The 24,445-nt window shown below is 39.1% G+C and overlaps 1 protein-coding gene across 1 annotated transcript; it reads left to right on the plus strand.

Annotated features, from left to right (window-relative positions):
- Positions 1-16,739: 16,739 nt before the first annotated feature.
- LOC149298053 (centrosomal AT-AC splicing factor-like) lies at positions 16,740-23,615 on the plus strand. The gene is made up of 6 exons (XM_089487906.1): positions 16,740-16,859; positions 19,565-19,627; positions 21,577-21,607; positions 21,874-21,954; positions 22,273-22,405; positions 23,552-23,615. Exons 1-6 carry the CDS (start codon positions 16,740-16,742, stop codon positions 23,613-23,615), a joined length of 492 nt encoding a protein of 163 aa, XP_089344032.1.
- Positions 23,616-24,445: the final 830 nt, after the last annotated feature.

Below are 24,445 nucleotides of genomic sequence, written 5' to 3' on the forward strand. Positions count from 1 at the left end.
GCATCGAAGGGGTTAACGGGAGCGGAAATCCATAGGTTCGCTGTCAAGGGGTTACAAAGACCGTGCGAGTGAGCCTATTGGTCACCTGCAGGGTCTTCCTCTGGCATCAACCAATTGGTTGATGCCAGAGGAGGTCCCTGTAGGCGACCAATAAGCTCATTCGCACTGCCCTGTAACCCGTGACGGCGAACCTGCGGATTTCCACTTCCGGGAATTGCCGCGAAGACAAGGTAAGTTAGAAGAGGGGGGGAGAATGGTAGACGAAGACAATCACAAAGATCTTCGTGGTGTGTGTCTTCGTCTTCGCCTACGTTTTACCGCCGCCTTCTTCTCTTCGGCGTGTCTTCGGAACGAACACGAAAACGCACTCTTCGTGTTCGTTTCCATGTTCGCCCGAAGACTAATGCACAAGTCTAGTTCACACGGCATACTAATAGTTTTCTTGTTGACTGCAGCTTACATGATATACAGTCAGCCATTATTGACTGAACACCATAGGAATTGTAGACTGGAGTAGTTGTGGCCTATCTTTACCACCTCAGATATTGTAAACTAAAGTTCTCATATCATGTTTCCTATAAATAGGTAACAAAAATCCCACCTCCTACCAGGAGCTCCTCTCCTGAGACAACAAAGGTAGGCAATGGGAAGTGGTAAGGAGTTATTGGGGTAAGAAAGGAAAAGGGTTGGGGAAGATGCCCCCTCTGTACAACAAATCCTGCAGAGCCCCATGCTTGGATATTGTTTGCTGCTCTGTGTCTGCCATTTTGAATTTTATCTTCCCTTAATACAGTTCCATATCATTTCAATTTGGCTCTGTATTGAGCCCAGTTGAAGTATGTCTATGGGTGTCCATTACTGTTTAACACTCCTGTCAGGAGTATTGGAGTTTTTATACTTGCACCTAAAAAGTTCTAATTACATGCTGTTTTTAGTCATTTAAAGGATTATTTGTTCATTCCGTAACTGTAGGATGCTATTCATTCACTATCTGTGTTTATATTTGATTACTTCTGTGAGAAATTGTTTATATTCTCTCAGGAAATCTCTCTCAGAGCCCACATGCCTCGGTAAGCTGTGACAACATTTTTTTCCACTGACCATTTGTGAGGGGTCATTACTGCACGATTCCTAGCCGCCCCACAGTTCCATGGATTTGCAGCTAGGTCCCGGTCAAGCACCAAGCAGGGAGGAAAGGGAATCCAACAAGCACAAGGGGAACACAGAGTTTATGAGCCCCTAATTCTTGGGAAAGTTTGTTAATATACTCCACTGAGTGAGGGGGAAAGACATAGGGATGGGGCACAATACATGCAAACAAGAGCAGGGCCAGAAACCCATGTGGGACAAACAAATGGGGCTATCACAGAAGGTACTTTGGAAGTGGAGATTACTACAGTTTCTTCTCATAATCTTGCAGCACATGTACATTTTTTTTTTAAAACAAACTATATTACATTGATGTAATTATTTTTCATAGTAATGTGGATATGAAGAGAGTGTAACGGAGTTCAACGTGGTCGCTGGTTACACAAGAAGCAACAGAAAATGCCCGAACGGACCCTCCTGAAATTTCAGGTACTGCAATCAGGAATACAATGGACCTCTGCTTAGTGATCAGCAGCAGTAGGGATCACGGATATTTTGTGCCCTGTATTGTGGTGTATTAGTTGGTTGGTTGTATTAAGATTTTTAACAATATAAATCAGGCGAACTGTGACATATGTCCACCGGAGGCTACATATCACGAGACAACAGAAATGATTTAGCTAGCATGGGGCGTGGATGGACATTATCGTGTACGTTTTGAAATTCAGGTAATCTATGCTGTACATACGGTGTAATGCCCCACATTCACTGTGGACTTCCAAACAATGTATAATGGACAGTGGTGCCTTGGTTCACTTCTATGAAAAATGGAGGCAAGTGCTCGGGAATCCAAATGGTTTATATATTACGATTTAGAAATATACTAAGCCCTGCTCCAGAAGAAATCTATAAACACAAAAGAAACGTATCTCAAACAATAGTTCAGATTACATACCACTCTCGCATTATTGTGCTACATCACAGCCAGGCTTAGATTTCACCAAGGGCTCGATAACACCAGATTGTACCAATTTAAGCTCCCAACCAACATATGAGGGAAAGAGTATATGGAATATGCATGGCCCTGAAAAATGACCTTGTGGTTAAACTGTTATTTTGGCACGTTTCATTGTTAGTCTGACATATATTAATACATTACACATGTATCATGCATCTGCTTCATACATTTATATATATAATAATATATTCACGTAACCAACACTTCTTCTCTCCATTACTTTTATGCACCTCACTTAGATGTCTTCTATGGAAAAGCATGCGACTTGCGGGGAGGTTACGCAGACAGAAGGACTCTTATTGTGACACAACCACCTCCTCCCTCCCAGATAGGAACTGGAAAAACCGAGCAGGCCGGAGAGAGAAAAATCAGTGCGTTGGAGAGAGAGGCACACAGAGAACTAGAGACCCGAAGTCAGGGAAACGCAGAACCTGAACCTAGAGAGAAGAGAGCTAGGCAGATATGTTAAATTAAGGAGGTTGGGCTAAAAACTCCAAATCAGAAGACAGAGAGATATAAACAGGCCTGAAGTATGATATACGATATATACTGTATATGGGGTCAGTGAAAAACTAGGAGTTTTTTTTAACCAAAAGGCCTGAATGGACTTAAGGGACGTGCAGGTAAACAGACTGGATAAAAGAGAAAGGATAGATAGACAGACAGACAGACAGACAGACATGACAGTCCTAGCACATTTGGATCTGTGAATCAGCGTCCCACCAGTCTGAGGACTGGAAGCCTAAAGGCAGCTATCCAGAAGTTACGGAAGTACAACGTACATGGCGCTCTCGCAGCAGTAGGCTCACTCCTTTTTTTAAAAAAACAAAAATAGAACCAAGACTCGTGGGAGACCGATCCGTGTTATAGTAAAGCTACAGGTAGATTGTCAGGTTTCTTAGATCACACACTCTTTTGGGTCTGCTCACTAACATGCAAGTTTTAAACCTTTCACCTGGGGCAGTTTCACTGCCATGTAAATTTCACCTACTCATGTAGGGTATTCACCATGGCCCTCCTCTACCTTACACAGTGGTGAATTCCATTGAAGCAAGTTGTTCTTCATTTTATAATCGGCTGAGGACTCTGAATGTGCCGCAGCGCGAAGAAGCTGGGAACTATACTCCCAAGGATGAATCTGTAGGACACTCCCAGTCGGGACACTTACCCTGGAAATCCATTTCTTATTTAAATAAACTAACAGTTTTTCTTTGTCCATTAGAAGACCTGAAAGCAAAATTCAATTGTTCCTCTCCTTTTACAAGCACCCTGTTCCTCATTTTTATAATGATAGAATCTTCTTCTGCCAAAGGCAAGAAAGAACCTGAGAAACAAGTTAGCTTGGACTCAAAGAGTCCAAGAGCCCTGTTTGAGTCTAATTTTAATTGATTATTTAGTAGACATATATGTTTGGTGGCCTGAGTTGTGATACCTTAGTTTAGAAAGACACCCTATAAAAAAAACAAATGTTCATTAGAATGACTGAAAGAAAACCAGCGACCCCACCAGGAAAGGCATTGTTAGTAAAATTACTTGTTAAATACCTGCTAAACAAGTCCAAAAATACAAGATCTAATCTACGTTCATAGATAGACTTGGGCTCTACAAAGCCCTTTAACCCTCTGAGTGCCAGAGGTCTGGACTTATATTTCCCCTTGGGAAGTCAGGACAATATTCATAGTTTTTCTGTTGTTCTATTTAGCTGACAATGTTATAAGCAAGCTATTTAAGTGTTACCTAAGGAAATTATTATTTTTTCAGGACACATTAAATTTGGGTACTTTTAAAGGAAACCGCAAATCCCATTGATGTAATGATACAAATGCAACTAAATAATACAATAAAATAATTCCTCAAGCCAATGCTGGAGCTGACTGAAAGTGAGTATATTGTGTGCATGGAGATGTGTCCTGCTGAACACATTTTGTGCACGGAAAATATGTGGGGGTGGAGGAAGGCAGAAATGCATATACAAGGGGGCACCCCAAAACTGTAAAGGGACCACGCAGCTATCCAATATATGCAGTTGTACATACCTGGATGATTGTACAGAAAGTCCATGTAGGTGATCGTACACAACATATCACAGTGTAGGGACAGAAAAGATGAGGTTATATGCCATAATTATACTAATTATTATACATAATTATACAAACACAATATGGGGAGATATACATCTCCACAACTCTCATATCCCTCATCATTTTACTGATTGAGTGCATGGCACTTGTAGTTCACAAAAACTAAAATAAAAAAATAATAAATGAATATAAATTTGTGTGTTCCACGCAACAGATAATTAATATACCAGGCGCCAACTACCAATGTTTAGGTGGCCCATAAATGTGTACAAAAAAAATCAGTAATCAAGTGAACAAAAATTACTAATCAATACTACGTAGACATGGTAGTGAAATATAATAGGCATGCCACCAGCTAAGATTAGTCTTAAGTCATTAAAAAACGTTTGTGTTATACTGTGAATCAGTGGGTAAAGAGGTGTTTCCCAAGCTCTTTAAATGTATGATGACTCCTGTATAGCCTCAAAGAGGTTGGGATTCCCATACAGCAAAATGCTGCTCACCAACCGTTATAGGGGTCTTTAACATAGTAGATATAATAAATAGTTGACTTCTTTGATTGCAAGTATTCTTACTTCTGGACCCATGAGAATTGACCTGAGAAACGCCAGTCCACAGCCTGGTGATTATTGATCCAAAATTGTTTATATATAATATATCTAATTTCAATTAGTAAGGATAGCCCCAATAGTAAAGACCATATAGAAGATAACTGTCTGCAATAAAGACTATATAGAAGATAACATAAAATACTTTGTGTGTGTTATAATTTCTGAAATGATAGTGCTCCCTTTCACCAGGCTTTCTGGTTTGTTTTATAACTGTATAAAAAGCCTGGAATCCATGCAGGAGAATAAATAACATAAAGGAGTCTGAATTGGCCAAGAATATCTAAAGATGAAACTTAGCACTTCACAGACCTTCATCAAACCGGTTTACATTTACAGGAACACATTGCTTGTTTGTGAAAGTAACACAAATAAACTTATGTTGACTATCACAGATTGTGCTCTTCAGTGCAGTTTCCAGCAAAGTCAAAGCCCCTGAATTTGTTGCAATGAACAGAATTTAGGACTTGGTCATTAAACTGTGAACTCATTGAGCAGCTAAAGTTTTCTTTAAGGTCTGTGCAAACTAACCACAGGTTTATCATAGGCCAAATTCATGGGTTATGTGAATAGGCCCTCAAAAGCTTTTAATTCCAATGCATATATCTTTACAACACACATCTCTACCTACACATATGTACATTATACAGACTGATGGATATTTCCAGGAGCCAACTTGCTTCTTTGATTATCAAAATCCAGTAGGCAGAAAAAAGGATGGGTTTCCAGGTACCTGACATGGGCTTGTTCACCTCCTCTAAGTAGTAACTGCTTTTGTAGACCGATAAGCTACGGCACGTTTGTTCTCTTAGCCCCAGCTTTTGATGAGCTTGGCCAAGTTTGTTATTTGGCTGATGCCCAGCTATACCTAGGATAGGGGAAGAATGCACATTACATGACAAATAGTGTAAATTCATCATTTATATACTGTATATTCAAAGATAGTATATTTATTCAGACATACGAGTAGTATGTATAAATTTAACACGTTTAATCCATTGTACTAAAAGTGTTTAGAACGTTTCAGTAGATCCGATTCATACAGTACACAACCCATACTTATGTCAGATTCCATAACACTCCTTTTAATACTAGTTCTGCGTTATTTATTTATTTATTTATTTTTTACATGTTACGTTTTCGTTTTTGGCTTTTTGTTGCACCAATCTTCCTGATCTGAGATATGTCAGTTATTTGTGTAATTTGGATGCCCTTGTTACACACAGTGTGGGAATGTGGCTGTTGGAACCAGTTTAGTGACATTCCCATCAACAAAGGGTAATGGGGGAGGGCACCAGACCATCCGCAATCTTAAAATCTAAGAACACATCAAGATGAAAATGACCGGGTAAAAAGATTTGTGTCCTTTTAATAAATACGTCATGTAGGCAGAGCGAAATACGTTTCAATGTAGTTCTATACGTGTTCTATAAGTGTTGCCTAGATAAAGGTGAAAGGTGGTAAGTTAGAATGATGTGAACTGATCCTCGCCTTATTGCATTAAGTACACCATTATTTCCATAATATACAGTACATATATATATACAATATGTATAATATATATATAAATAAATAAAATGTAGTAATATAGAGCTGTTTGTTAATTGTAAGCTCCTTTGAGCAGGGCCCTCCTCACCTGTTGTTTCTGTAAGTCAAACTGTTATGTTACATACTACGTGTTATGTCCTGTCCACCAATTGTACAGCGCTACGGAATTTGATGGCGCTATATAAAACAAATAATAATAATAATAAGGCATATCTGGGGACACAGTGGCATATAGGGGGTATAAGGCATATCAGGGGGGCAGAGTGGCATATAGGGAAAAATAAGGCATATCTAGGGGGCAGAGTGGCAAGCCGTGGGACAAAGGTGCATAGCTGGGGCAGGTTGGCAAATAAAAGGAAATAAAAACAAGAAATGCATTTTTCTCAATCATAGCTTTTTATTTTTTCAGGTAGGCTTAATATTCATATTTTGGGGGGTCGTCTCATTATCGAGCAAATACGGTAGTTTCTTCTCTTTTCAGCGAGTAAAATAAAATACACTTGTGCCAATATGGGTATTTTTAAGGCATCTGAACAATGGTCTCAATTCATTTGAACTGACTAAAACTAGTGGTAGTCAGAAACTATAATATGGTCCTTCGGTACACAGTGTGTAAGCCACCCTAACTAAAAGCAAATGAACAATTCTCAGGCCAAATGCACATAAACATAAATCAGTGTATCATACAACAGTGTAAGAATTTCCAAACCACTTAACCATCAATTACAAGGAAAAATACAAAACCAAGTTGGGGCTTCAAGCAGCCAATCAGTGGGAAGAAATGTCAAACCATGGATGGGGAGGGCAGTAAATAATAAATAATAATAATACCGTTACCATGTTTTTGCCCTATTGAAGTATATGCTCTCCGTGTTGTGCCCTTTGTCCATAACTGTTTCATCTGGTGTTTTACATGGGTATCTATACCCTGCCCAATAACAATACCAGACACCGCATTTACTTTTGCTGTATGTGTGTTGCACATGTGTGTTCTTGTTTTCTCAAATAATTTTTTAAAGAATGGGGCATGTTGTCCATTTAAATTGTTGAGCTAGATTACGAACAGGTGGACAAAGCAGGCCAATGCATCAAACTCAACCCATTACTTCCTTAAGTCTGTAACCATAGTTAGGATTCAGAATCAGTGGCAGTTGAGCCCGTCATGTTATAGTTTAGTGAGTGTAGGGGTTTGTAATGCATGTTTTAGGAGTGTTTGAGGGGAAAGCTTGATTGTTGTGTGAGGTTTAGAGGGGGAAAAATGGATTCAGGGGGCAGGTTATGCAGGGGAGGGTGGGTAAGGAGAATATCCAGCATGTCCACATTCCTCTACCTTCCTGCTCTGTGATTGGTTTGCTTTGGCAGGTAAAACTCACCTGTTAGACAGGTGTATGTGAGTATCAGGCATTTTCCGTACAGGCTGGAGATAAGTGCACACAGATTGGTGTCAACATGCAGCTCCTGGGAGTAGTAGCCGCACTCTTCATCATCTCAAGTGCCACAGCACGTAAGTCTAAGGATTTTTATAAACCCAGTCTATGGTTCCTGCTTTTGTTGATAAGCAGTGTACTCATAAATATAATTTAACTAATGAGAGGATGTAACATTAAATTAAAGGGAATTGTGTTAACCGCATATCTAATCGATTGAAGGGTTAACCAAACTTGAGGATGTTATGGATGTTATATTTTCTGCATTTCAAATGATAAGCTCCAGTTTGGTTTGTCTGTTCCAGCATCAGGAATACATTGACAGTCTAATTGAACCGGGTATTTTACTTGAAGGGAACTGAATTAGAGTATATTATATACCACCTCTGAGAAAAAACTTGCCTTAATTTTATAGAAGAAAATATTAGGTACTAGTTACATCCAATGTTCCATCTAATTTTTCTTAGTTGGCGTGTGCAGAAAATGTCTCTTGTGCAAAAATTTTCTCAGAGCAAAAATTTTGTGCGCACCATATCTGCGCCGCATATAGTTTCAAAAAAATTATTATTTTTTTCTTTTTTGGGGAAAAACTGTTGTGTGCACAATTTTTGGACGTCTGCGCTCTCTAAAAAAGCTATGTGCGCGCGCAGCTTAGAGGGAACACTGGTTACATCTGTTCAAAAATTAGATACATGGAGGCAGTTTTTAACATAATAAATCTGTTATGATAAGCACAGTTCTGCACTTCATGTAGTAAAATTCAACATTATTCAAAGTACGTAGTCCCTCTTAGATGACGCCAACAATCATACAAGAGTAGTTATTGTGCAAAAAAATCCAGGTTTTTCAGAATTTGTAATGACATTAAAACAATTTAAAGATCTGCAGTAGATCTTATAGGGACACACGACCCATTGTACGCACTTTAATGCATATGATAGCTGTGTGGTCCCGTGTTTCCTTTGGCCTTTTCCCCACACCAAGCTATTTTCCATGCATGAGATATGTTCAGCTATACACATGTCCTTGCATGTGATATGATTATCAGCAGTCCAGCAATGCTGGCTCTGCAAACCCTGGGGTCGAGGGTCTGTTCAGATCATTCATTTCAAGCAGCCAATCAGTGGCAAGCATCAATGTTTTTGAAGCATGCGTATTGAAGTACGGTGTGAGCATTCTTTTCTAATGGGTCTGTCAGTAACAGGAAACTGTCCCTTTAAATCTAAGGTATATGTAGCGAATTCATAAAACTCTATAGACATATTTAGCAGCGGCCTCTGGAAGCCAGGCACACCCTAACCCTAAGGTGTGCTGAGTAATTGCTCATATACACTAAAGCGATGTGCAGCGTTTTATATATGGAAGAGAACCATTCTTGATTCCATGGGCAGAGAACCTGAAATAAGTCAATCAATGTTATAGATTATGAAGGTTATATTAAAACAAAGGTGGGTCTTCTATTATGATGCTAAAAAACAGTAATACTGTAATAAGATGTAAAAATAATACAGTAAGTTGTGTCCAAAACTAGAAAACCAAACACTAATCAGACTTTTCCTTATTTTTTGTAGAGAATACAGAGAGCACACTGCTTTCAACTGAAGTGCTTTACCAAATATTTGCCAAGTCGGTAGTAATTGCTGATCCAGGATGTAAAGTTGCAGGGAAAACAGCAAGTTTAACTGTAACCAGCAAAACCAACAGTTCAAATCCTAAAGGTACGATTTCAGTTGCACTTTTAATACTGAGATATGGTTTGAGATAACGCTACGATTTCTATCGTCATTAATGGGAATGACAATATACCCACAGAAGGAAAGGTGTACATTTCCTGCACACGTGTCTGCGTGTTTGTGCTGTTATTTTACATGTACCACCCATGAAATGCCTGTCATCCTCTGGGCTGGTGGGTCAAAAGTAGGTGGACGCCCTCCTAATTATTGAGTTTATGCCATCTCCCAGGGCTGATGCAAGGATTATTCCCACCTTAGGCAAAACCTTGTTTTGCTGCCCTTTGGCTCCACCCCTTAGGGGCAGGGTCATGTGAGCAGATAATACACATGACATGGCCCCCCTGCTTTGACAGCGCCCTTTGTACTTTCCTTCACTGTGTTACACTCCCCCCTGTAGATCAACTAAAAAAACGCAAGCAAACTCTTGACTGCTTAAGCCCATAGCCCGAGGTCTAGAACCCAACACGAAGCTTAACCTCAACATATCCCCCCAAATAAAGACACAGACACCATTAGTGGGGAAAGGGCTTTTGGCCACAGCTTTATTAACATTTGTATAAACATTCCCCAGGCCAGCGGAAAAAACACACAACCAAACCTTAAAACGACCTGCCAGCTGTTAAGCACTAAACCCAACAGGCAGATAATTACCACATGAACCAAGAGTCCTAGCCCCGTAGGTGCCATAAGCCGCCCACGGGACACACCTCCCCAAGCCAATATTGGGCAAACATACCATGCTTATTTTAAATCCGTGCTGGCCAGGGGACCCAGACCGCAGCTGTGAAATAAAAAAGTTAACAAACAGATAAGTAACCTGACAGACCAGAATGAGCGTAAAATAACCATCAGATTGAGAACACAAAATGAGGGCGGGCGGGAGGGGAACGCCTGCAAGGTAGCTGGTGACAAAGGAGAAAGAGGTAAGATTCACCTCTTGTCCCCAATATAACCCTAATAGCTGCAACAATGTTGCAGCTACCCACCAATGACAAGGACCCTGACTTATGCCCTGGGCATGAGCCAGCAGTCATGACCCCCTTCCCTATTGGTCCAGGGGGCCCCTTTATTGAAGGTATAGATCAAATAAATAAATAAGATTTACCCCAGAAACCAGATTACACGCACACACGGGACTTGCCCAGATTGCATTCACAGGAGTTACCCAATACCCAGACTGTACCCACAGTGGTCTCCTCTCGAGTCTCAGGTCTCCTCTCAGTCACGTGCACCCTTTATTCATTCTATACCCTTTAGTCCCAAACCAGGAACAGTAATAGATAGACTGTCACAATATACACAAATACACCACCCCTACAAATGCCTGCCCATAAACACATGCACATTCACTCTTGCTCCTACACATAAACATCCTGACTTACAGTTGCTCTTGCAAACACTTTCAAAATGCAAACACACACTCTCTCTTTCTCTTTCTCAATATCTGTCCTCTTTCTGCCCATCTCTCCCCCCTTACTCATTACCTCCCTTTCTCTTTATCTCTTTCCTACTCTTTGTATTTATCTATCCCTTTTCCCCCTTCTCTAACCGTTCAATTCAGTTCTTCCTTCCATCTTTCGCCATTATCCCCCCTCCTTTTTGTCTCTACCCTTTTTTATATCTATTTGTTCTATTTATCTCCACACCCTTTCTCTTTATCTCCCCATTTCTCTCTTTTCTCCTTACCTCTCCTCTTTCCCTCTCCTTTCTCCCAATCTCTCATTCTTTCTCACCTTTATATTTATCTCATCTCTCCCTTTTTTCCATATCTTTTGCTCTCTTTCTCATTATCATCCCCTTTTCTTCTTACATTCTACTTTCTCTAGAAGTACATTTCATGTTTATAAATGTTACACACATTATGAGTTATGGGCCTACCACACAAAAGTCTCCATCTTTATTTGCAGTTATTTCTTTCACGGTTCCACAGTGTCGCCTGAAACGTAATTTAATTGTACTAAATAACTCAGCCTCTGGAAATATACCGACCATCAATGTGGGTTACCAGGTCATAGGTTTGAACCCTAACACTGAATACACGTAAGTAGCTTTTTTCTTTTGTAGTATTTGCACATTACCATGTGACCTTGCCTTTCATTTTAATCTGCTCACTTTATGTTATTTACCATCAAGATTTACTCTTCTGCCACTATATATAGAGTATGAGAGTATGATAACATGGCTTTAATATTTAATTGGTATCCAATTATTTAACATTTGTATTGAAAATAGGAGCAGAATTTGCCGTTATATGAAATCACTTGGACGATTCAATTATTATCGTCTAATAAGTGTAGATCTTTTCTTTGTTATTTTCTTATAAGGATAGAATTTTGTTCTTCTGTTTCTGGATTTCTGCTCTAACTGGAAAGTGTAAGCAGGCAGCATACATAAGTATAATTCCAGAACATGCTCTGTAGTCATCATGGAGAGTAACAACCGCAAATCACATGTATGATAGTTCCTATACATACATGCAATTGCTGTTTGTGTGTCCATATGCATCAAATACGTAAATAACAGCAATCAACAGGATGGTGTATCCAGTATAATGTAAAAGTAATCATTTTAAAGTGCATCTAAGAAAATTTACTCATGGTTCTCTGTTATAGGGCCTACTATACGATTGACTCTAGTAAATACTCAGAACTGTCCTTCACTACATTGAAAGGTAAGTAAACATTCAAGCGCCGAAGGACACAATCCATGTAATATGAGTGACCAGATGTCCATTGTTGAAATAAATAGCAAGACATGTTTCCACATGCAAACAGATGAAACAGATGAGGGAAGATTGTATTGGTTTTAATCCAGAAATCATATACAAGATTAAAATGCACTGGGAGCTAGTAGATCAGAGATATCTCCGAAAACGTTCTACCTGTTCACCTCTCATGCCTGGTAAACTCTATGATGAATGTTTGGATGCGGCTTCAACAAAGGTGGCACGTCTGTTAAGCTCATATACACAGTGACAATTAGTGTGCCGAAACACCAGCATGTTTCTAAAAAGAGAGAGATACACACACACACATATATATATATATATATATATATATATATATGTATTTATGAATATTTAAACCAACATGGGATGGAGTAAAAATTGGCCCTGGTTCTTCAAGCCCTGTGTCCCATTACTCCCAGACATGCTTCAGCACATGCATTACACGGCTTACATGACACCTGAGTTGCAGACACACACTTAGATGTGTCATCGATGCTGACCTATAATATCCATCATCTACCTTGGCTCTAAACACAAATTAAATTCGGGAAGCCCTTCTGAAAAGACAGATGGTTTGTAACAGAACACAAGCCCAAAAGGAATTTTTTTTTTTTGCCAACTACCACAAATATTTGTAGGCTAGTCTATGTACGATCACATGTTCCAAGGATAAATTCTGTAATTTTTTTCTTTTTCACAGGTTTTGGTGACCCTCCTGTGGTTTTTGCCCGTAGCGGCGGAATGGTTGTTATAACGGTCTTGTTATCTATTGCAATGTTCCTGCTTCTTTTGCTACTCGTTGTCACTCTTATACTAGGTGGGGGCATCAAAAAGTAAAACGAGACTACAAAATGTCTTATAATGTAAATTGTATTGTGTTTGGTAATTTTTGTGTTTGCTTTTATTAGCCACATTACATACATATTTTATATGACATTTTATCTGGCTGATTTATGGGGGGGTCAAGTTCTATTACTATGAAAACTACCCCCTAAACATTGATCTTTAGTGATATATATGTTAACGGAAAGTGTGTAACTGGGTTAACTCTTTCATAGGTGTATTTACCAGTCCCTTTCAGTTTATCATACTAATGTTTTTGTAACCACCAGTCCTCATGTTATACCACAGAACAAGCTTAAAGGTATCATCGCCGCCACATATTGTGTTGAGAAACACTAAATGTGTTTGGAAGGCTCTCCCCTCCTTTTTAATCAATGTTTATTAAGATTTGCTGTTTAATTTCAGTATTGCATATGCTGTTGTATTGTTTTATTGTTTTTTCTACTTATTCTATAATTGTATTTACGTTATTGTTTCCACATGTATTTGGTAAGAAATTTGGCATGTGTCAGACTTACTATGCCAAAGGTACAAAAGGTTGGCTGGGATGATCTTCGTGTAAAGTTGATCAAAGAGACCACCCACCCGGTTATACGTACCCTTTTTTCCTTTTGTCAGGTGGTGATGAACTTGGTTGACCTTTATACTCCTGTTCAGCAGTTTAATTACTTTTACCCTCCATCCAAAAATGCATCCATGTTTAATAAATGGGTCTTGCTATTACCTCTAGAGGAGTTTTACATTTTTGTGTCAGCTCACAACTATTACCTTCCACACGAATGAAAATAATTACCAATAAAACGCAGATCCATTTTTTTTAGTTTTATGGTTCTCTGGATTTATGTCAATTTTCACCTCCCCATCTTTATTACATTCCCCACCCAGATCCATTCCTACTAGTATTTGTAATGTGTGGGTGAAGAGAATTTCAGAACATGAAAATCATTAATATTGAAGCTATGCTTTATGTTATTGATCTCAGCTTCCTGATGAAAAACACCAGGAAAACTGCCGCTGCATATTCCTGCGTTTTGGCGTTTTTGCCTTTCTGTGGAAATTGCTTTTTTGACGTTTTTTTGCCAGCCTTTACAAGTTAGAATTTTCACCCAGCTAAAAGGGATTAGGATAAATGGCGAGTATGTGCCCCCTCCTGATGTCATTTCCTTGGTAGAGTTCTACTTAAACACCCCCGGCGGACCCTTTTTTCTCTTTTCTGTGGTTTGTAAGGCACGCTTTATTCCGAATGTCTGCTCCTCTAGGAAGATTGGCCCCAAATGATGGTGCAAATTGCAAGGGATACTCACTAGTTTAATAAGCTTGGACACATCAAAGACAATTCTGGGTGCCATGCTGCTAATAAATTACACAGAGACAGCACACAGTGTACAAGCAGATACAATTTTTACCACAGTACTGGGAAAATGGCAGCTCTTCCTCTTCCTGGGTCCTGCCCCTTTTTTGTAACTGTGGAAAAAAACGCCAAGGCAAAACCCACATGGCGTTTTCCTCTCCTATAGACTTCTATTGGAGAAAAACGCTGCGATTTTGAAAAACTGCCACAGAGCCCAAAAAAGCAGTAAAACGCCAAAGAGGACTGAAAACAACGCCAAACAGAAAAACGCCAAGCGGATATGGCATTGTGCGATTTCCTATTGAAGAACAGCTAACATCCGGCCGCAGCTTTTTTTCACGAATAAAACGCAGTGTGGCTGAATTGGCGTTATTATGGGCGTTTTTGCAAAAAATACCCAAGTGGAAACCTAGTCATACACCCACAAGGTCTTATGTCTATTTTTATATCTGGAGCTGAGGAATATGTATACACAAATATGAATAGGGTTTGGGGACACTCTTTAAACATGAGCTATGGACACAAACTATATAAATATTTAATTTTATCAGCTAACAAAGTATGTTTCCTCATTAACACATTAAAGCAAATGTTTTTAGGAGATTTGCACTTTCAAGGTATTGTATAATATGTATAATATAGGGGATTTTCAAGATCTATTCCTAATTTGTGAGATTTTGAATAATGATGACATGATTCAGGAGCAACTTGGTTCTTCTTCTGCAGTGGTGGGCCCATTATCATAATAAAGTTGGCGAGTTAAAAGCTCCCACTTTAGTGAATAAACTGCTATATACTATAACATATACTGGACAGCTTCTGTCTTTCCCTACAAAGATCAAAACCCAGTTAACTCCCCACCATCCACTTTTTTTGCAGGACAATCCCCATTTTCAGCCACTGTCCCAATCCCAAAGTAGGGATTATGGGTCCGTAGCCTAGAACTCTGTCAAGGACAACAGGTAATAATGTGGAGTTGCATGCTCAACCTGGACCAGAAGTCTACATTATACACAAAGAACACAAACATCCACAATAGCTGGAGGCAAAAATGTCAATCTACAAGGATAGGCAACATAATTAAACATTGTATATTGCGGTTCAAAAACCAGAGAATTAATATTATACCCACTAAATGGAGGGTCCTTCTTTTTGGCCAAATTAGGACAGTGTATGCTAATTAAATTAATAGCAGCTATCCCCCAGACTTTTGGTCATTTCCAAGCAGCATTTACTGTTCCCAGAACAATATTTCATATGATGAGAACCAAAGGAATGGCAAAATGATGTGCGGCTAAACCCAGTCACTATGGTTGCTATTGGACATGGACTATGGGTTAGGGTGACAGGTGGTCCATCTGCCTCCCTGGAACTCATTGGCTTTGCTGTGAACCAACATTAAAAGACAGCAACATGTTTAAGGCAGAAGACAAGTGGTACGATAACTTGGCTTAAACAAATTGAGGTGAAATTGTATCACTTGCTCCATTCTTTGTAACAAGTAAAATATCTCCATGGGAAATCAGGTAATGATGGGCAATTATATTGTACTATACTACAGTACTTCGAGGGCAGCTGTAGCCCTCAACGCTACAGCCCTTTGTTAATTACAACCACCTGTATCTTATGCTTTTTGTTTGCCAATAATTGTAATTATTTTGGAGATATTCGGTTTGAAACGAAACTCTCAGACCTGCAGGGCCAGCATGATCATCTAATCAGCCTCCTGTTTAGAAGGTCTCTACCTTCTTCACAACCACAGACAGAGGCTTTTTGATCCAATCCATAGTTTAATGACTGGACACGGCTTAATAGTGAATATGAGTGCAGATCATGCGAAGAGGTCGGGCCGCCTTTCCCCTGCGGGCAAAACGAACGCATCTGCGTTAAAAGCACCACCCAACGCTTATCTGTTTACAAACCCAGGTTCTCCCAGCACGGTCCCTGAGGGACAATTAAACCCAGATGTGAAGGGTTTACCCTGACGCTTTCCCGTCATTAGCACTAGGAAAGAAGGGAAAGTTAAGCAAGTGGCCCAAACGTGAACTACGGCAGCACGTTACATAAACGGCGGATGCACCGGGGTCATTAAGTCATTCATTAATATTATTATATTGTCCTGTTTGTCTTCACCGGAGCAGCCAGCATCGACTACGTCTTACAGTCTCTTGACACCGCGATTCGCTCATCTCACGCTGGCGACGCGAAAAGGGAGATGACAGGAGACAGGCTGCGTAACGTCCGCGTGCGTGATTACGTCATTCGTGTTGTAGTTACACTTCCGGGAGCGGATGGCTCGGGTTCCATGGGAACATGGCGGTGTATCAGTGCTTGCTGTGTCGGCGGACTGTCTTCTCTGGCAGAAGGAAACATGTTTATGAGAAGGGACACCAGAAACGCCTGGCAGATGTCCTCAAGGAGTTTGACAGCAAGGTGGATATTCTGTTGTCATTTATGATATAAACCATCGTGCTCATCACCTGCTCTGTGTGCTATCTGGTGTTTGTTTACATTCTCTCAGAAGACGTGTGTGTGTTTGTGTGTATATATATATATATATATATATATATGTGTGTGTGTGTGTTCACATTGTGATGCCCTAAAGCGCAGAAGCAGTAATAAGAATATTATAATTCAGGGTAAAATGTTCTAGTGGATCGCTTTTAGACTGAGCTTAATCTGTCATGCTTATTCTTTACTTGTTAAAGATCGGCATCTAAATTAAGTAAGATTTGTTACATTTCAGAACCTTTGGAGTAGAATCCATGTGATCGTACCCATTATGTTTCCTGCAGAGGTGGCAGTTGGACTCTGGTTTGTTTAATAACACTTATAAAAAATATATACATGTTCTTATTCCTTTGTGGTGTTTGATCAGGTGGATGCTGCACGGAAGATGATTAAAGCCGCTTCAGTTGTAAAGTTTAATCCTCAGGAACATGAGAAGAAATTCTGGTGTCACTGCTGCGGCAAGGAAGTCGACAAACACACAAGTGATGGGAATGTGACTGTGCTGTATGGGAGCTTCTTAGAGCACTTTCAAAGGTATCAAAGGGTTTGCACCAAGTATCTTTTGTGGTTATTTTTTTCTGTATGCTATAAATACCATTATCTACTTTTAAGGGTAATGCAAAACGGACACCAATATACGCTTCAAATAAAGGGACTGGGCTGTCCCTTTATCCAGGGTAAAACAAGTTAAACAAGCAATCAGCTGCTGCCATCTTGCAGCTCCAGCCCAAAGTGCTTACAGCTTAAGATCTGAATACTGGTGTCACCGTATGACCTCATAACACGAGATCTCCAGTGATTTCTGGTGAAAGCTACTTCAAATGACTATAGTGCAACTCCATAACTTTTGAGTACTTTGAAGATGTGTTATGTTGCAAGATCCTCTCTAATTACTTACAATTCAACTTCTAATTTATTTAATCTTGCCTGTAAGGAAACATGTAATACATAATGAATTTTATATTTGTCAGTAGACATGGAAATATGATGCTGTATTTTACATAATTTCATATAAATTACAACATGCTTACTGTATTTATCTGTGTCTTGATGGATGCCTCTGGAACCATTTGAAGTGTTGCAGTGTATTTTGAACTCCATTGCTGGTTAAGATTGGAACGTTTGTACCCCCCCAAAGGAGCGTGTAATATTGTTTGTGAGACTGATGTATAGATAAATATTTTACAGTTGACACGAAGGACAAATGGGTTGGTTCATACCTGTGTATCACAATTATTATTATTACTATTCTTAATATTTTACAGTTCAGAACATGCAAAAGCAGTAAACAAGTTCTGGTGGATACACCAGGCAGAAGCAAAATTAAAGTTGCGATTTATTCTTACATTGGAAGACTATGAAAGGTAACGGTTAATGTTGTAGTTGAGTCATCCTGTCACCATTGTCCAGAAAGACAAATTATTACACATTTTTGTTATGTCTCAGAATTCATGGTTAAATCCGTATGATAACATTCAGAAAGTGTCTTACACATTCTGGGGACATAATTCATCCTTTCTTACAGGCGATTCTCACTGGGGTTTATCAATTGCCATGCTGGGTTTAGCCGATTATAATTGGGGTAATTGAATTATTCAACCCTGGAATCTCTTGGGTTAGTTAATATTCTATGAGCAATTTGCATCAGGAGCAGGGTGGATTTCATTTAAACAAGGGTGCGTTATAAACTATTTTCAAATCTGCAATTCAGTACAAAAAAGTAATTAAATATATGTAAAATGATTAAAGAAATACCATTGAAGGCAGCTTCTATTATGAGGAATTGTAGATTTTATAATTAAGGCTACGCTCAACTGAAGCTTCAGGCTTGTTTTGGGTCTACTCCTTGGTTTTTACATTGATCACAGTACTTTCTGTGCCGAGTTGGTTTCTCAGCTGTATATAATAGTTAAACACGGTTCCTCTATTGAAACAGATGCACAGTTTAAGAAACAAGAGGTGGCTAATTCTATGTAGACCAAGGAATCATACTCCTGAGATGATGGGGAAGCCTCCATCTTTGAAACGCATAAGACTGGGTACAAAATGATAATTTTGGATCTCTATTCCTAGATGATAAATAATGACACTATCCCGTTCTAGGAATAAAATATATAATCTCTATTACATGATGAGATGTTACTGTGCTTTAATTAAAAGGTTTGTTTAGATAGATTTTCTCAAATAATATTGGAATCAAGAACACCGTATTCTTTGAAGGGACAGTTTAATGTCCCAGGCAGCCTCAACAAAGAAAAAAATATATAAAACTAAGCAAACTACAAAAGGTAGAATCTGCAGCTCCTCGTCTCATCTGTGGTCTGATGATTTGCACAGGAAATGCATTAAAATCAGTGGAAGCGCCGATCGTTCATGCACACAAACTGACTGAAGTGTACCTTTAAGTATTTACACTCTGATGAGCAGGAGAATTCTCAGGGAACCCTACATAAAAGTGCCCACAATCTCTGTCATAGGTTCAAGTCATCTGTGGTGAAAGCTCTGGAAAACTATGAGGAAACAGAGGATACGCTAATTAAAGAGGTAAAAATAATTATTTTATTGGCAGTTTTTTGTGGTAGAAAGGTGCTTTATGACCGAGCTTATGTCTGCATTCTCTCAATCAGGTTGCAACGAAGATCCGAGAAGCTGAACAGAGACGACTTGAAATGCTTCAGAGCGTTTTAGAGGTTTGTTTTCTGAGCTGCTCTGAGCTGTATCCACTCAAAGCTAATTCTAGACGTATACAAAATATAGATGGTAGATGGATGCGCCTCGCTTTATTAAATCCTATCAGCCCTACTACACAACTTCTTCATATGCATTTCTGCCCTGAAATGTGCAAAGTTAAACGTTTCACAGACATACTTTGTTTTGGTGAGTACCTCACAGAAGGAACATCATATCATGGCAATAAGCTGTTACTGTCAGTGTCTTCTTTTCAAATTAGAGAAGAAAATATATTCAAAACAGTTATTTGAGTGCATTAGGGAGCTCCCACCACATCTCATCCTATAAGCTAACTGTACTTCTAAGATCTTTGACATATCATGACAGATTAGATTTCTTATACCATTTCTTTTTCTCTGCTGCCCAGTTGTGCCAATCCCACCATTGACTCCCATGCCCTCCAGAATTGAATTTAAACTCTTGACCCTTACCTCCAGATACTCTCTCAAATAAGCTGCTGTCTCATCTTAAAAACATTGTCCGCATTTGTCCCTTGCTAACACGAGATACCACCAAGAATCTTCTCCATGCCCTTGTTATCTCCCGCCGTCACCCTTTTACAATCCACCATGAACGCTGCTGTCAGACTTATTTTCCTCTCATCCCTTTACACCTCTCCCCTCCGTCAGTCTGTTCACTGGCTGCCTTACTCAAAAATATATGATGGGGCTATATAAAACAATAAATAGCGTGACCCTGACTATAATCCCATCCTCCTTACCCAAGCAGCCCCCCTCTCCATCTCATCCCGCTTAAACCCCAAATAGATAAGATTAGAAGAACCGAGCCCTCTCCCTGCGTACCGGTGTGTCTTGCATCTGTACATCCAGCTGACCATATTAACATTTACATTTTCATTCTCACATTTAGCAGTACTGCTAAGGAATCTGGTGGTGCTCTATAAATGTAATGAGCAAGAGCAGGAATATTGTCCTGTTAAGGGGGGGAGGGGGGGATTTTGTCTTTTTGAAAAGGGAAAAAACTAGACAGTGTTAATACTTCCTGAATCACATCCAGCCTGTAATACATCCTACTGAAGAAAAAGAGATGGTGACCAGGAGAAGCAGCGAGCAAGTCCTGTCCCGGTAAGATATATAACTTGTGTTGTATGCGTTTCTATGTAACAATATTTAAGTCCAAGGCTAGCCTACATTTCAGAGAGTGATTTTGCAGTGTATAGTCATAAGTCTGCAATAAGATCTTAGATAAATTCAAGGGGGTTGTTTCTCCATTTACTTATTATTTATAATGATAAATCGGCCTACATTTAACATATAACGTTGGATTCTTCCCATTAATTTGATTTGTAGGTGAGCTCACAATTTTGCTGGCAGGCTGCAAGCGTACCCTTCATTACATCAGCAGTAGAAAAGCAATCAGTATTCAAGTAAAACGATAGAGCGTGTTTTAAGTAAACAGGTTGTAAAATAAGCAAACATGAATAAACTACATCAGATTGTATGTTTGCATTAGCGTCGATCCCAATTCTGCTCACTTAAATGCCAGGGTTTACAAATTCTGCTAAGCAAAAAACGATATAAACTATTTGACCTTTCCACAATAAACGAATCACTTTTATTAGGGAAATGGTAGATCTGGATTCGGAAGAGCCTGGACCCAGCGGTGTACATTTAACATCACCTGAAATTGTACAACCACATCTGACATTTATTGGTCAGCAGGTAATTAATAGTTCTGTATTTAGACGTGGAAAGCTATCTCTCTCTGTCTTCATTGAAATATCCCCCCCCCCTCCATACCTTATTCTTATTGGCAATTTGTAAAAAGCTTGTTATAACGGTCTGTAATCAGTTTGCTGCTACGATATGTGAAACATCTGAATATGTTTGGCGGAATAAAAGTCTCCATTGACAGGTGCTAAGTTGATTTGGCTCTCTGTGTCCTACAGGTGATGTCCCTAGAGGGAAATATACATACAGGTGAGGAGAAGACATTATATTGAAGTAGTGATGGTAAAAATAAAGTTCTTCCATTGAAATCAATCACTTTCTGCATGCGCACACCCATAGGGAGGTCTCTTGCGTAAGCCAGCTCTTTTAAGATGTTTAACGGCTTAAACTGTGCCAGTATGTTGCATGCCCTCGATATTATTATTATTATATGTATTTTTAACCGTTACACAGTATCATAGTAGTTATGGAGTCCTTGTTGCTTTGTCTTGTTTATATCTGCTTCACCTTGTTAGGTGCCATCCCGCCTTGGATGTTACCTGATGAAAAGGAACAAGAGGAAATCGGACCATCACATGCAGGCTTTCTCAAGCATAGTAAGTGAACGGGGAACATACGGGGGAATCACTAAGCTCCTTTACTATGCTTTCAAATACATTAGCTTTATGACCACAATGTTTCTTCTAGCTTGATTTTCTTTTTGTGACATTTTACTCCATTTGGAATATATTTATTTCAGGTCAATTATGAAGATTGTGCGTTTTTTTTTCTTTTTGTGATACTTGAAAATAAGTACAGTAAAAATGTTGGACCTCCTTGTTTTTGTGATAAGGAAATTACAAAATATTTTTCGAATGACCAGGGATGAGGGATGTAATTTCTAAATGCATCATTTGATTCAATTTTCATTACAGAGGAGATAATGAAGTTGAAGAAACTGCCACCAAACCGAGTGGGGGCAAACTTTGACCACAATGCTCAAACAAACGAAGCCTGGCTTCCTTCCTTTGGCAGAGTGTGGAACAATGGGAGACGGTGGCAGTCTCGGTAAGTGGGGAGGAATGAAAGGGCACAGATTAATGTATGTATTGTAATTTCTTCTGCTCATTGTTTCAGATATATGTAACTATAGATGTTTATTTTAATACTGTTTTATGACAATTGGAAAAGAAAACTAAAGTAAACAAATACCCCACGTGCGTAGGATTTTGTTGAAATCTCCGGGTCACACTACGTGACACTTATTTCACAGTGCAACATTACACAGTATAAGGTAATGTAGACACACAGAAAATAAAGTGTTAAATACACCATACACCACAAAATTTTGATTAAACAAAAGATGCATTTTCATGCCAACCTTTTGCTTCTGGTGCACCTGCTTTTATGAGCCACAACTCCTATCACTCTTACCTGCTTGGCTAGGGGTGATGAGAGTTGTAATCCACAAAGAGTCATCAGTCCATGTAAAAAAAAACCACCAAACAAAATGTGGGTCTACGGTATTTTCTTATTGTAATTATGTGTTTTGTGATTTATCTTACTGATTTTATTAGGGGGTGGGGGTGGATCACCTGCATGACAGCACTTTAATTATATTTGTGGTTTTTTTTTTTTTGTTTTTTTTTACTTTTCTGAGGCTCTTGATCAGTCTCTGACCGATCAGCAGCACACACTACACAGGAATAGAGCATCCTGTTCCATTCGTAATGGAAGTCTTGCATCATCACTCAAGACTTCCGACGTGGGGGAGTGGGAATGACGTTTCCCAGAGACTGTCCCCTGCACTGGGAACCATTGTTCACAACAATGCAGCCTGCCCCCCCCTTTTTTTTTTTTTTTTTTTACTTTTTGGAGGCTCCTCTGCTGCATGCACTACACATGAAAGGAGCCTTGTGCTCAAGTCTTGTTTGATACTGTTAAACTTCTGGCACCGAGAGGGCTGATGCACTGGGAGCCGTCGAGTAGCAGTGTGCAATTAGATTTTTCTATTCTAGGTCCAGTACTAAATTATTTTAATTTTCAAATAAGTAGTAAAGCAATAAAAATATTCTTTAAAGGAAAGGTTGCAGTAAACATTTTTTTTCTTCACTTTCTTGAAACAAGTGTTTGTCTATGTGTTACAATGCATTGCCAAACAAATTCACACTTTCAGAATAAGCTGCAAGTTCTATTTTTGTGTCTTTCTTACAGACATCAGTACAGGAAAGAGGAGGAGAACACGGGTCCAAAAAGGAGAAAGTATGAAGAAATCTAAATGTAAAGGAAATCGGTCACTTGAATGTTTATACCTGTATATATATAACTTGGATCTGCTGTTTTTGTATATACTGTACATATATACTGACAATATTTGTCTTGTAATTAATTTTGTCAGTATGTGTCATTCAGCATAATGAACTTTGTGTGTGGCATGGACTATTGTTTCCTTTGTCATTACTTTGCTGTTGATATAAAATGTTCTTTAATGTGTAAAAAACAAGTTTATTATGAGGATTTTATATATAGGCAAAGGTAGCTAGAATTTAAAATAATTCAGCAAGCTTCACATGATATGATTTGACTTTAGTAAAGACAACAGACTACATATTTCTCAGTGAAATAATCTATCCACCTCTTCCACTAAGATAGCACATTAGCCTTTTCCTTAGGTGCCTTTGGTTTAAACTGGTGGCGGTAGGGGTTCAATCCTGCCATTGTCTTTTTAACATGCCTAAGGGTCATAGTCTTGGTGGGGGACAAAATCACTGTTACCACTGTTATGGGTATTGGGTAAAGCAAGAAAGAACTACAATCAACCACCTCCTGAAAAATGGGGGGTGCGCTCGGTGAATCATGGTTAAACTCGATTCAGCACTCAGACAACTCGATGCTTTCACAAGAACTCCCAGCACTTGCATATGGGCATAACTCACAGACACAAGAACAAATCAGCACTCAGACACTCACATTATGCACAGCACTCAGGGTCAGACACACAAAAACACAAATCCAAATGAAAAAAGGGAGATCTTCTGAAAACTTTACATCCATGTACAGTCACTTTCATTAGTTATAAAAAGTAAAAATGCCAACAGAGATAACATG

The sequence above is a fragment of the Sceloporus occidentalis genome, unplaced genomic scaffold (genome assembly GCF_023333645.1).
Source record: "Sceloporus occidentalis isolate IW3139 unplaced genomic scaffold, rSceOcc1.0.p SCAF_35, whole genome shotgun sequence".
Taxonomy (NCBI): Eukaryota; Metazoa; Chordata; class Lepidosauria; order Squamata; family Phrynosomatidae; genus Sceloporus; species Sceloporus occidentalis.